Source organism: Cottoperca gobio, chromosome 13 (genome assembly GCF_900634415.1).
Source record: "Cottoperca gobio chromosome 13, fCotGob3.1, whole genome shotgun sequence".
Classification (NCBI taxonomy): Eukaryota; Metazoa; Chordata; class Actinopteri; order Perciformes; family Bovichtidae; genus Cottoperca; species Cottoperca gobio.
In genome coordinates, this window is record NC_041367.1 from 13,949,873 (window position 1) to 13,962,672 (window position 12,800).

The 12,800-nt window shown below is 38.5% G+C and overlaps 1 protein-coding gene across 4 annotated transcripts in view; it reads right to left on the bottom strand.

Moving 5' to 3' along the window:
* cadm1b (cell adhesion molecule 1b) overlaps positions 1–12,310 on the bottom strand; it is a 125,803-nt gene extending 113,493 nt beyond the window's left edge. For 3 of the 4 annotated variants that reach the window (XM_029447027.1, XM_029447029.1, XM_029447026.1), the window contains exon 1: positions 12,207–12,310. In XM_029447027.1, coding sequence (XP_029302887.1) covers positions 12,207–12,282 — 76 coding nt within the window. In that variant the 5' untranslated portion in view covers positions 12,283–12,310. The remainder of the gene's footprint in view (positions 1–12,206) is intronic. The other variant, XM_029447028.1, reaches the window with a different exon arrangement.
* Between the last annotated feature and the right edge of the window lie 490 nt (positions 12,311–12,800).

Sequence of the window (12,800 nt, forward strand, 5' to 3'; positions counted from 1 at the left end):
TAAATGTGAGGAGGTTCAGTTAAATTGGCCTGAACGTACAATATAAAAAGGAAGAGGGAATAAAACAGCAATTTGTGCACACAGTGAGAAACAATCAGCGCAAACCTTCGAAGATATGACATTTGGATGCAAGTGACAAAAATTAAATCATGTACAACAACCCTATTACACATGTATGCCATTTGACAACCCTTAAGTCTACTGATATTTGAAGCAGAATAATCCACATTGTGCAGGTCCAGCCTATTTATTCATGCACAGATCGCGGCTTTCTCAGGCTTGGGAAATCAGCTTTTGCTTCAATACTGCCTTTGTCACACACATACTTCCCTGCCCTCACTAACTACACTATCTCCCTGCCTGTTCAAGCAAAACTTTATGCTAAGTAAATCATTTACATCTCCCAAGCAGCCTATCTACATTTTCCAATAAAACCCTAAATTGATGGATGTCATCTTAGTGCTCACAGGCAATAACTCCTGCTGCTTCGAAATAACAATATGTTTTGGTTTTATGAGGTCTAGACATGCTATTCTTTTTAATGACATCCCTAGGCCAGTGCTGTTTACATTTATTGATATCTGTTTTTAGACGGGAGAAGCTTTGTCTTCCGCAGAGGTTTCCTATACAGAGCTAAGTTTGACTTATGCTGACAAAACAAAACTTTTCATTTGGTGAGTTAAGACCACAGAGTGAGGATGTGAAAAATATTTTGCTCATATATTTCTCTGAGATGCGTTTTTCTGAGATTAAAGACAACATTTCCACTATATTTGCAAAGCCATAAAAGACAAATGTGAACCACTTTACAGTGTTGTTTTATTAGTTTTATTGAAGCGCCAGATAACATCCACTTCTGTCTGTCCATTTACAAATCAAGTAACAACATTAGATGTATATATCCTTTCTTTCAAACTTGAGGGTGAATAAATTGTATCGGGCTTATAAACATAAAAACATAAAAACATAAAAATCTAAGTGTAAATACATTTCAATCCAATCACGTCACAGTTTAAGCTGGATACAACTGTGTTTCTTTGGTGCTGTTTCCGCACCATAAAATCTTAAATGCCCTGGAGACAAATCTTCTCAATCAGTTTTTTACTAATTGGAACAGTTCTGGTAATTTCACAGGAGAGATTTATATATATTTGTTTTTGTCTGTGTGCTTCTCACTGATTTGAAGTGAGCAGTGGTTCAGTAAGAAAAGGGTGATATCATTTATTTCCTCACACCACTCAGGATTTAGGATTTGAATCAAAAACTGATGACTGCAGGCTTGTGGTCCAGTAAACAGGGTGGGATAACAAACAGAATCTATTATCATACATTATCAGTGAGAGTGTTAGCTAGAAACAATCAGGTCCAATCACATAATGTCTCTTAAAAGCAGAGCTCTTTCCACCATGACGTACAGTTTGGTAATGTGTGGAGAGTTCACAGGAGTTTCTCCCAAGAGGAAAGTCGTCCAGGAAGTGAAGGAGTTGCAAATGCAAACATAGAGTGAACTTTAATTTTAAAGACCATATTTTCTCTGAGACATGATGCAAACATTAACCAGATTTGCAGTTGTAAACGTTGCACACATTAAATAATAATAAACATGAGAATGTTGTCTCGTTTTTGAAGGTTTTCTTTTTTTCATTTTTGACCAAAATTATTATTTTGCATCATTCTGTTAGATTTGGTTGGAACTCAGTCACTACTTCCAAACTGGGAATGAAACCGTGTCTATGGCTGCATAAACTGACAATTACACTTATTATCCTGTTTACAACTCAGAAATAATGATACTGTTTATGAACCGATGTGCGTCAAGTAAATAAGAGTGCAAAATTGTCCTTTGTGTCAAGCGCTCCAGTGAAAATATAGCCCTTGCACTTCACACAACGAAATGGCGCTAACATACAACTTGTACTGAATGGACTGACAGCTCTCACACATTGAAGCTTACAAGAAAAATAACATCCATACAAGTCATACAACATACACAACATGAGGAAGAGAGTGCGTTGGGGTTCAGCACTGAGCTGCTGTGTCCTCACATTTCACCAGTTACTGTAAAACCCTTTGTCCTAAAACTGCATCATTATTGTGCTATAACATCAGGGTACATTTAAAGAAGGCAAAGAAGATAGGTGAAACAGCTCTGTGCTAATGAGTGCCGGCATGTGTTCTGCCTCGGAGGATAGCAGAAAACCAATTGAAACAGTTTTAGGGAAGGCGCAGACTTTACAATGACCAATTAAATTTATGAGAGCATCATGGACTGTCAAAACTAAATGAGACCTGATTGCAGGAAAGAGCGTGAAGCACTAAAAGGAACCTCCATGTGAGGAATGAACTTTGGTTGTCCCTTCAGATTTCTGTGCACACATTGGTATGGATTTCTGCTCGTAAGCTACAACGGCGTCCACAAAGACAAAGGTTCCTTTTGCTCAAGAGCTGTCACTACAAGTATACCCGAGTGTGCGGAGGTGCCGCTTTGTCATTCTGTCGGAGAGCTGCACACATCTTATTTACTGATCCGTACCAGTTTGTCATGAAAAGGCTGCTCTATAGCTTCTAGTCAACATACAAATACAGTATTAACTGTACTGTACACTGTAAAATACTGCAACTTCAAACTAGCTAGGAGTTTAGAAAATATTGACTTCTTTGGGATGGATGCTTGGTCTTCAGCTGTAGATGTTGAACATGGATGTAGATTTGTAAGCCATTTATGTATTTGCCTGATTGTGTCTGTTAACCTGTCAATTTAATAAAAAAGGAAGATTATTTGTGATAATTGTTAAGTTGTCTCGTGTCAATGAGTGCAGACTCTTAAACAAAGTCACAAAACTTCAGAGCAGATTCCCAAAGCAGTGTCAAAAATAGTACACTTTTGAGTATATTTATATATGCAAGTATAACCGCTCTTCTATTTTTTTCTTTCCAGACTCTGGTGGAACAAAGAACAAAGGACAGATGAAAGAATTAACTTGTGAAGTGGAAATCTGACAAGTGGAATCGGCTTATCTTGACAAATGAATAGCATTAATGAAGGTCTGCCACATCCATCTACAGTGAGTGGTTTCAGCAGTAAACTAGTTTGTACGATGAAAGTTGTACAAGACTGAAAGTACTGCAAAGAAGAAGAACCAAAAGAAAACATCAACACATAAAGAAAATACTTGCACTGTTGACTCCATTAAGGCCCACAGCTCATTAGAGGAGATTCAGCAGAAAGCAAACAAAAAACCTTCAACACCCGTTAGACCCCATTGGGAAAACATATATATCAATTCCTGCATATGGGAGGCCAAAATAAAAACAATACACATTTATTAGTTTAATTCATTAAAAAATGTGTTAAGAGTATAAAAAGTTTGCAATTATATTTGTATTACATTTTGGGGGTTTGGTTGCAACTGTTTGAATCACTGACTGTGCTTTAAATGACAAAAGGTGAATTAATATAAACAAAGTACGTTATCAAAAATCTGACTGGAAGTTGTTTTCAGTTCTAATTGATTGGATGTGAAAAACAAATGCAGATTATACATTTATAGCTCACACTCTTCTAATCAAGTATGAGTTATAAAAAATATGGACTTAAGTAGAGATTAAGTAGTCACTCAGTCTGTCAAGCGTCAAGTCAAGTCTAATGTATTATTATTATTATTATTATTATTATTATTATTATTATTATTATTATTATTATTATTATTATTATTATTATTATTATTATTATTATTATTATTATTATTATTACCCTAAGACACAAAAACCTACAGGAGATACAGAATCATTGGCTGTGTATTAAATTGATTACATGCTAATCTTAATCAGGTCTTGTGTTGTGTTCTCATTGGAAGATTGTATTCAAAACAGTCAGTATTCACTTTTTATTTTTTAGAGCGCTGTCGATGGACACTAAGCTCCCACTATGTAATTCTCAAAGGACAATACAAAAAACTAACTATTTAAGAACTACAAAACAAAATAAATACAAATACTATTTTCTATTCTACTATTTCTCCTTTTTTAGTTTAACTGGCAGTGGTATTTTAAAGTTTGGCGTCTGACCGCTTTTATAGAAACACAATGTGGAGGTGCCTTTTATCAATAAATATGAAGACTTAGAGCAAATTAAAATGTTCAGTTATGCTAAGCAAAGACATGGATTTGATTCAGAAATAGATAAGCTGTTGTACAGGGAGCTCAACATCTGAACTGCAGGCCAGTTCATCTTTTAACATCTTTACTTTCCTTGTTAGCTACAGACCGACTGCTATTTGGGAGCCAATGGATCAGGCCTATATTTCTTTCCAAATACATTTACCTGTCATCTCAAATGTAAACAATGTGACTTTGAGTTTCCCTCTTCCATTAGCTCTATTGCCTCCCATGTCTCTCCGCAGCGCAATGACTCAAGTATGAGAAGTAATCAATAGGCTTCTGGTTTGGGTGAATGAGTCTTAGTGCTTGGTTTGCACAGTCTTGATCAGCTTGACAATGACAGATTATAGCGCTGTATCTGAGAGTAATTAAGATGGGTCTATCGTCACGCTGATAACTCAAGAGCATGATGCCCCCAAGGCTTGCAGCACCAACCTGTCAAACAACAGCTCTCCTCTGTGTAAACAGCACCAACATTTTCTTATGCATCACCTTGAGAGGAGGCGAAAAGTCTCGCATCGACTGTAAATTCTGTAACGATTATCTTTTCTCTTACATCCTTGTAGGTACTACCGAGAGTAAATGAAGATACAGGATACACATCCATATTTTTCTGAAACCGTACTGAATTCCAGAAACCCTTCTAAAGTTTCTATTTTATAATCCCGTCAATCCAACAACACACGTGTAGTTATTAGCTGTTTCCTACTGTTTCTAGTCTTTATGCTAAAATAAGATGACCTAGCTCCAGTAACATGTTTACCGGACAGAAATGAGAGTGGTATTCGTCCTTTCATCCCTCTCTCAGCAAGAATGCATATAAACGTACTTCAAGTCAGCACACAAACATCTGCAGAAGTAGTAGTGATTAACCGATTAGTCAAACAACAAACATTCTCTGGTACAGCTTCTCAAATGTAAGGATTTGCAGCTTTTCTCTGTTTTACAATATATCAATTGAATATCTTTGGGTATTGAACTGTTGTTCTGACATTTTTGTAACATTTTGTATTCTAAATGATGAATCAGTTAGTTGAAAAAGTGGCATTTCATCAAAAACTTAACATTTAAAATAAGTCAGAATGTATTTCAGAGGTATTGACTGAATACAATATATGAAAGTTTCTCTTTTTCCTTTTGGATATTTAATGTTGATTCTTTAATACTTGTTTGTTCTTTCCAGCTGGCATCCCTGAGTGTATTGTTCAAATAAAATTAGAGAAACATTAGGGTGCAACGGAGGCACTGCTGAAAAGAAATGTAGAAAGTTGGAAGGACCGGGCTATTCTGATGTTGTCCCCAAGTCTAGCTACATCCTGCTGTGTAAGGGAATAATATTTCATTCAGTCTGCATAAATGCATTTGCAAACCGCACTCCCAACAAGAAAGGGAGGGACTGATTCCAGGCGATGCTGTTAGGAAAGTAAGGTACCTATCGCAATATCTCTGTATATAAGCAATAATTAGATTTTTTCTTTCTCGCATTTTTGCTCTTATCTCAGAGTAAAGCATGGCATCAGCAGCACATTGTTTTCCTATTAGCAATGCACGCCTTATTGATTTGTTTTCTGTTGGTACTTACTTGTGCGAAGTACCCATAGGTGTAATTTTGATATTTTTCCAGAAGAATTGCATTACTTCCACCTGCGTGTCTCTGTTTACAGAGGACTCTAGGTACACAGTGGTTATTTTATCAGGCTCAGATCTGCCCAAACAAGCCCGGAGAGGAGACAGAAAGGTGCTGCTTCTCTCCTGTTGTCTGAGATGCAAGGTGCAGCAACTGAGCTCTGCCAAATAGAGAAAAAGCTGAAATGAACGGCCCTGGAATGAAACCACAGTCGACATCGTAGACTCCTAAACTCTATAAATGTCCAAATGTCACCAAAATAAGAAAACTGTGTAATGATATTACTACACATTGGTAATTTCTCTTTGTAAACCAGACAAAAACATTTCTAACCCACGGAAGCCAAACACTGTGCAGCTGGTGATCAGAGCAGCCAAACCTTTTTCATTCCAATTCAAGCAGTGGATTAGCGGGAGCTCGATGACTGAATGTATTGATTAGAGTCTTCCCTCTCAGAAAGAGTCCTTTTTCCTCCACATTGATCAGCAGTTCCTTAGTCTTAATGTTGTGACTTCTGGTCTGAGACTCATCCACTCTCGAGGTTTCTCTTGTTGTTGAATTTCTCTTTAGCTGTGACTCTTCTAAACACTGGATAGTTTCTTAAAAAGATATCTATATATTTAGGTGGTCCATTATATGAAAGAAGAAAGAAGGCAACAGTAAGTAAAAGATAAAATTCCTGCCTGGAATCAACATCAGTGCCTATTTTTCAGCAGAACTTGTGGTTCACCTTTAGGCGCAAATAGTGTAATTTTGAATGCTGTAATGCTCTGATGAAGTTTATTATTTGTGCCCCTTTGGGTGGATCAGTGTAATTTTTGATAATGTGAAATGTATCCCCGACTTCTGAGAAAATCCAACATGTGAAAAAATGTTGCAAGCCCCATCTTAGCTTAATCATTGCAATCTTAAAAATGCCATAATGGAGCTGGGAGTTCAATATCCTGAAAAATAAGGGCAAGACTACAGATGCAATGCCTCCCATAGCTGAATCTGTGTCAGAGTTAATATATAAAGATGGCGTATACCAAGCCATTAGAAAACAGAAGGTGCTGTTGCCATTACAGAAAGAAACACTTATCATAATCAGTATCTAGTCTGTAATATTTGACAAGTTCGAGCCAGCGAATCTTGATTTTCTTGAAAACATTATGGACATACTTTGTTATGTTACATGTAGGCCTATGTGGAAAAATTCATGATGGCAAGTAAACAAGACTAAGAGTCGACATGTCTGTACTTTGAGCTAAACGCTAACATGCTTAAGTTTAGCTGTTTACCACCTTAGTTTACCTTTAGTTTAGTTTAGTTTAGTTTACTGCAAATTAGCATTAAACACAAAGTATAGATAAAGTGTGGACAAGATTTCAGTGCAATCCATCCAATAGTTTTTGAGACATTTCAATAAGCACTAAAAATGTCAACCTCATGGTGGCGCTACAGGTAAAGTCTAAGAATCATCAAAGTCAAGAGGGTTTATCCTTGTTTTACATTCATGAAGCGTCTCAGTGAAATCATAACGTGACAGGAGACAATCCAGAAATGACTGCATTTAGTGAATTCAGCAGATGGATTGTCTCTGCAGTCCCTGAACTACTTTATTTCAAAATTATTTGGCAATACAGCACACCGTAATAAAACTTAGGGAAGGTTTAAAGGTATCAAAGTTTGAATCTCATCCAGCTTTCGTAAAAACATTACTGTGCATCTGTGGTGTTATGTGTGAGAGACAGATGAAGGGTCAGATTTAAAGCCACTTTTAAGTATCATATTACTGAACTGGATTCTTATTTCTAAAAAAAAAAAACGTTGTTTGAATTACGGTACTGTTATGTGCAGGTTTGTGGAGGATATCTGCCCAAAGAAAGTACTGTGCTTTCCATGGCCTTAATGGTGGCTTGTAATTGCCCCATCACCCATACTAATATGCACTCTATGCCCCTTTCAAAACAAAAACATTGCATTTTTTCTCATTGTGGGCCTGATTGTCATTGTCTGAGCATTGCAGCCAATAGAGTGAGGTCTCTCAGATCCAGGGAACAGCGAGAACAATGTCATATTCATAAGCAAAGACATCAGCTCTCCTCCTCATTACCACAGCACAGTCATGAATGGGAGCTTCTGTCCCCACAATCATGAAAGGACCTGTCATCTGTCTGTTTCTCCTAATTGACTGTTTACTACATTTCAAGACAGACAGACACATTTTTCATCGTCCTCAGTTTGTCATTCAGTTTGACACCACAGAACAAATCCCTTACATAGATATGTCCCGAGTTTCTAGTTACTACATGAGTTAAAGTGATAGCATGTCTTCAGCACCACTCCTGTGACCTTGAGAAATCAACCTCATACAGTATTTACCTGAAGCACTTTTACGCATGTGTTCAGAAACCCTTGTACACAGCATCCAAGGTTAGGTATTTAAGAAAATATTGTACTCTTTCAGAAACTGAAAAGAACCAAGGATAGAAAGAGATTATTTCTTTGTCTTCTAACAAGGACCTCCATAACCAACTTCTTTATGTGGCTGTCTTGCTCCAACCTCTGACATGGAAGGCCCAACACTAAAGGGAAATCTAAAGATCCATTTTTTAAAAGCAATCTCAAAAGAGAGCGTGCAGATCGATCTTTGACGCACATTCACACACTTGCCATGCTTGGACAAGGTAGTTATGGTTAAAAACATTCAATTTACAGATGAGAACTTCACTTCACACATACACAGCAGCAACATTCAAAGCAGATACAGCAGAAACAAACTGAGCCTGGAGGTGTGATGTACTTTCTGAATGATAACAGCTGAGCCAACACGACTTACTTTGTTACCAGTGGCTAAATTCCTTACATGCATTTGCTGCCAATTCTATGCCAGCCGCTCCTTTTCCAACAGGAAGATTAGCTGCCACCGCATAAAGTAGTGCCATGCATTATCTAGCAATTAGAGTGAGGCTTATTAAGCAGAGTTTAATGTAAATTTAATGAGCAATAAATTCTATTTCTTTAAATAGCAGAGTTTATTATTGTTACAAATGATGTACTGTGGTGATCTAGAACGTACCGGCGATGAAATACTTCACAAGCGGGCACATATCAATGGGCCATTAAGTGCGATATTAAATTCATCCTGAAACATGGTACTATACTGTAAGTGCTATTTTATACCAATACCGAAGTGAAGGCCACTTCAGTTTGCTACAGAGATAGCACTGATGTACTGCGTGGGGTTCTGAGTAGATATTTGTAATAGGCCGCAGGTATTACCTGAATAATCGATTAGTCAATCAGAAAAATGCCAAACAGTCTCTGCTTTCAGCTTCTCAATTGTGAGGGTTTGCTGCTTTTCTTAATCTTTTGTGATCGTACACTGTTGGACTTTAGACAAAACAAACAATAGGACGGCGTCATCTCGGCTTTAGGAGGTTTTTTTATTATTTATTTTACGTTTTATAGATCAGAAGATTTATCAATGAATCGGGAAACTAGACGGCAGATTTCTATGTAACGAAAATAATAGTTGTTACGGTCCTAGTTAGTGGTGGGATGTACTGTAACTAGGTTACCCACTCTGGTGCTGTACTTCAGTCAATTTCAATGTCCTGGCACTTGAATATTTCAATTTTGTGTTACCTTATACTTCTACTTAACAACATTTGAGAGACAAATGTTTGGTGTGTATTTGGAGTTTTTTGCTCCACTATGTTTATTTGACGGCTGTAGTTACTTTGCAAAATAACATTTAACACACACAAAACCAATGATTAATGACCAAATGTTGTATTTATATGCATTTAATTACCCAACATGTATAGTTGTATAGTCACATATTCTTATAAAGTAAATTGTTGAATGCATGACTGAAGTATTTTTAAACTGTTGTATTTCTACTTATACTTAAATTCAGGATCTGAATACTTTTATCACTCAACAGAAGTATTCAAATGCAGGTATGGACGTACTTCTTGTTAGCTCCAATATGCACCACAGACAGAGAAGAAGCGAAAAACACAAGGAGATCAACACTTGTATGACAACTGAGGAAATAAAAAAACAACCAAACCACCAGAACACACAAACTGTAAGCAAACACAAATTGGGGGCAGAGCAGCAAACTGCTAGCAGATTTCAGCGGTATCTGTTTCAAAGCCAAACCCCACCATAAGCAGCAAGAGACGGACATCTTCAATTACTCACCCTGTCACGTGCCAACTGGCAACCAAGAGCACCGTAACAACTGTATGTTTCCTTTTGTTTCTTCGAGATCCCGTCTTTCAGGGGCGCCTTGAGGCTTCATGACAGCTCGTATTGATCCACTTCACCATCACTCAGCCCTGACGAATGACTTTAAACTGGCAATAAGTGGGATTATGCAACCTTCTAAAATTCGACCATCTGATATGCTACAACAGGCTGAGCCCCAGGTAGAAGCATGGGGAGAAATACTACTAAACAGATTCTCTCTTAAAATGAAAAGTGTCAGCATTTCATAACGGGATGCTCAGCCGAGGCAGCTCTTTAGCTTCTTCAGTCCTACTGTATACAGTAAGAACAACTTCCTGTTGTGATGCACAGGATCAGCTACTTTGCTTTAATCAACCCTCTTTCCTTGGTATCTTTCTAACAAACTGAACACCTATTGTGATAAGCAGCGTCCAGTTAGTGGGCCTGTTCTCCTCTCACCAGATATCAGGACAAATTTAAAATTTACTCATTCTGGATTATTAACAAAGGAAAATTGGAAGCTGTCAAAAAAGCAGACTGTCAGCACTTCATAAAGCAAGAGCTCTGATTTTGCTCACAGCAGCTGGCACAAAGACAATCAAACAAATGAAAAACCTGAGGTCAGATCAGACCTTCGCTGGCTTGGGGATTTTACCTGAACCAAGGTAACGTCCTCTCAGTTTCCTGCTGCTGCAACCTTCGGAGTATTGAGCTCGGGGTTATTGCGCATTCATGATGCATTATTTTATTTGACTGAGAGGTTAATTAACTTAATGTAACAAGGAGAAGCTAGACAATGCTGTAAATGTCATTCAACTGCTATTCAACGCAGACCATAATAAATTCAACAACTGTGAAATAAAAGCCTTGTGAGCAGTGGGAGAAAAGAAATCCCACTGTTAAAGAAATTTCCTTTAGTGGCCTCAATTTGGGAGCAGGTTGCCAATCTCACAAGCACACACACAGAAACACACACACACACACACACACACACACACACACACACACACACACACACACACACACAAAGGCTTTGATGAGTTTTGTGCAGACCTGTTGATGGGTGATGCAGATCCCACTATATGTAGCCACTAATGACAATCTCAGAAACTGAAATTAAATCAATAAGAAGTCGCTCAAGTGGACTTCAAGTGTAAACCTGTCATGGCAACTGTTGCTTGCTATTTTGACAACCGGGGATTGACAACACAACAACATGTCGAACCCACGGCTGGGGAGGGATTTAAAGCGACTGCAAGCTGACATTTTAACCGCTTCTCAAGCAGTCAGTATTGTCAGCAGATACGTTTTCCAGGAAAAAAAAAAAGAAAGAAGGAAAAATCACTGACGCATGCAACTCTGATGCAACCGCGGCGGAAAAACGGGGGAAATGATCGGACTAGGGGACTGCAATGTTTGTGCACATTTAGGCGTTTATGCAGTTGCACGCTGTAAAAAATAAGAAAATAAATAAAAGAGCCCCAACAGCGATATGGCATATTTACATCTCCAGCCTCACTGACAACAGGAGAAGTGGAGACTGCGGACTGGAACACACACTGGCATCAGAGACGGCAGTTGTGCGGCCAGAGGACACTCACTGTAGGAGACTAGAGCTGCAATGCGTGTTTTTCCTCCAAAGCGCACTTGAAGCGCACACTTGAGAGATTTCTATCGGATGAGTTGGGACTATTTATGCGGTATGACTAAAAGGATACAAGTGCGTCTGAGCCGTGTTCTCTCGTGGCCGGAGAATCGCTCTAATTTCATAATAAAAGAGCCACGTTTCACTGTGCTTTGCCTCCAACTTGCCCTATAGGTGTAAATACTGTACTGTATTTCACTCGATAATCACTGCTGATACTTTCTCTCCGCCTATATAATTGTGCAGCACTAACACTACTTTTTATAGCACTCCGCTGTAGTAGCCTATTGCAGTACAACTCAGGACAACACCCTTTCAATCAGCGCTCAAATTACGGGATAAGTAGCCCAACACAGCGTGGATATTTTAGAGTCGACAGCGATATCAGAGCGATAGAAAGTGATGCTGAGATTTAAGGGGAAGCTTGTGCGTATCTTGCGCGCAAACGCACCACAACTTCTCCCCGGTACACCGCTGGCTTTAGCTGTGTGAAGCGGGGATATGTGCATCGCAGACACACCGGTACACACACACAAGACACCTAAAACTTACCTTTCGAAAGAAACGCCGCTGAAATTACGAAAACATAGAGAGAAATAGCGAGAGATCCGCTCCCCGTGATCGCCATGTTGGACACCTGCTTGAGACTGGCGGCGCTAAATCACCTAGAGACGGCCATGGGATGAAAATGTAGACACACGAGAGGCGGAGGGAGGGCTCAAGCAGGGAGCCTGCTCTCATATTGGGCTGCATTATGTTGCAATGACATATAGGCCTATAAAATAATGCAGGAATATTACAGTGATACCTTTATAAACATGTGAATACTGTTAGTATAGATTAACACTGGACACCAGAGTAACTGTAATTCTCAATAGGAATATTGTAGGGTTATTACAGTAATACCATGGGAAGTGTAAAATACAATGAAGCGCGGTGAGGTAACCATAAACTCACCACCGAGAACCACAGACACTTTGTAGGAATATTATAGTCATTTTCTTTTACGGTTATAGTCTGTTAGTTCATGTGGTGAGTGAGATCAACCTACACTCATCTGGCTGCGCTTTGGTTTTATAGCTGAAGCCCAGACGAGATAGAACAGCATTTAGTTGATGTTTATTGTACAGTACAGTAGTTAGGTCA